Source organism: Sorex fumeus, unplaced genomic scaffold (genome assembly GCF_029834395.1).
Source record: "Sorex fumeus unplaced genomic scaffold, SorFum_2.1 ptg000095l, whole genome shotgun sequence".
In the NCBI taxonomy this organism is placed as follows: Eukaryota; Metazoa; Chordata; class Mammalia; order Eulipotyphla; family Soricidae; genus Sorex; species Sorex fumeus.
Genome location: NW_026606152.1, coordinates 518,607 through 519,922, shown reverse-complemented (window position 1 = coordinate 519,922; position 1,316 = coordinate 518,607). Strand labels below are relative to the sequence as shown.

At 62.2% G+C, this 1,316-nt stretch overlaps 1 protein-coding gene across 1 annotated transcript; it reads left to right on the top strand.

Moving 5' to 3' along the window:
* Window positions 1–400: 400 nt before the first annotated feature.
* Window positions 401–1,016, top strand: LOC130040743 (adenylate kinase 8-like). Its single transcript, XM_056132745.1, has 2 exons — window positions 401–472; window positions 770–1,016. The coding sequence occupies exons 1-2, from the start codon at window positions 426–428 to the stop codon at window positions 1,005–1,007; spliced, it is 285 nt and encodes a 94-aa protein (XP_055988720.1). The 5' UTR covers window positions 401–425; the 3' UTR covers window positions 1,008–1,016.
* The last annotated feature ends 300 nt before the right edge of the window (window positions 1,017–1,316 follow it).

The following is a 1,316-nucleotide window of genomic DNA, read 5'->3' as shown; positions in this document are numbered from 1 at the left end:
CAGGTTCCTCACGGGGCTGAGTCCACGCCTTGCATGTGGACGCCAGGGCCTGCAGCACGGACGGGCGTGTGTGGCCCCAGGAACTCACTGCTCGCCCTGTTGCTCTGGTCTTCCCCGGGGTCCCACAAGTCATGAAAAAAAGACCAAAACCCAAAGACCAACCTGTGCAAAATTTCTGGAACATTCTGAAACATTCCATTACTCACATTCGCCTTCTTGGCCTCAAACACATCCTCTGCCAAGCACTGGGGTCTGCCCCCAAATCCCTTCCCCTTGGGGTTCCATGCCCTGGGCTGGGAGCCCCTCAGTGCCAGCCACGGATGGATGGGACATCTGAGCGCCCAGGGTTGTGTAAGCCGTGACCGCCCGGCCCTCGGTCTGTCCTTCGCAGAGTCTTCATCCTCAATGTCCCGCTTGATACCATCATGGAGCGGCTCACCCTGAGGAGGACTGACCCCGTCACGGGAGAAAGGTCAGTGTCCAGCTGACAAGGGCCTCAGACCCACCAGGCTGTCATTGGCGGTACAGACAGAAGGTTCTAGAAAGGGGCTTCCCCCGGCCACTGACTCCACGGACAGTCGTGAATGCTTGTCCCCTCAGTGCTTGCCTGTGGATGGTCACTGTGAGCTGCCCTCGGGGATTCTGGGCAGGCCTTCCCGCCGCTTCCCCCTCCCCGGACAGCCCTCTGGCATCAGTCACTGCTGATGGGGGACCTCTCGGGGTCTCTTGTCCGGCTCACGGTGTGGGTCGGGGTGACTGTCCGCCCCAGGTACCACCTCCTGTATAAGCCACCGCCCACCATGGAGGTCCAGGAGCGGCTCCTGCAGAGCCCACAGGATGCCGAGGAGCGGATCAAGTTCAAGCTGGACCTGTACTACAGGAACTCGGCCGAGCTGGAGGAGTTCTACCCGGGGGCCATCACCCTCAACGGCGACCAGGACCCCTACACGGTCTTCGAGTACATTGAGAGTGGTGTCATCAACCCTCTGCCCAAGAAGGCTCACTGAGGGGCTCCGGGCAGGACCCGCTCCCAGAACCCCCCCCCCCCGACGTTCTGGAACTCTGCCGAGCCAATAAAGTGTGCTGGGCAGACTCCGGGCTGTGTCTTACAAGCATCCACCCCAGAACGGCTCCCAGCCCCCCTCGGTCCCCGTCAGCCCCCCACGTGCCCACACGCCCCAGCCCATCTCCAGCCTCTCTTATGAGATCTCTCCACCAGCCACAATGCTCAGCTCCTGGCCTGTAACACCATCACTGCCCTGGACCGGGCAGCGGGTTTGGGGGCTCTGCATCCTGGCCGCTGCAGGGGGATGGGT

What these genes read in the sequence shown, in the direction of transcription:
- LOC130040743 (XM_056132745.1), top strand. Translation starts at nt 426, where the DNA reads ATGGAGCGGCTCACCCTGAGGAGGACTGACCCCGTCACGGGAGAAAG. An exon ending in GACCCCGTCACGGGAGAAAG is followed by an intron (nt 473 to 769) that starts GTCAGTGTCCAG and finishes TGTCCGCCCCAG; the next exon opens with GTACCACCTCCTGTATAAGC.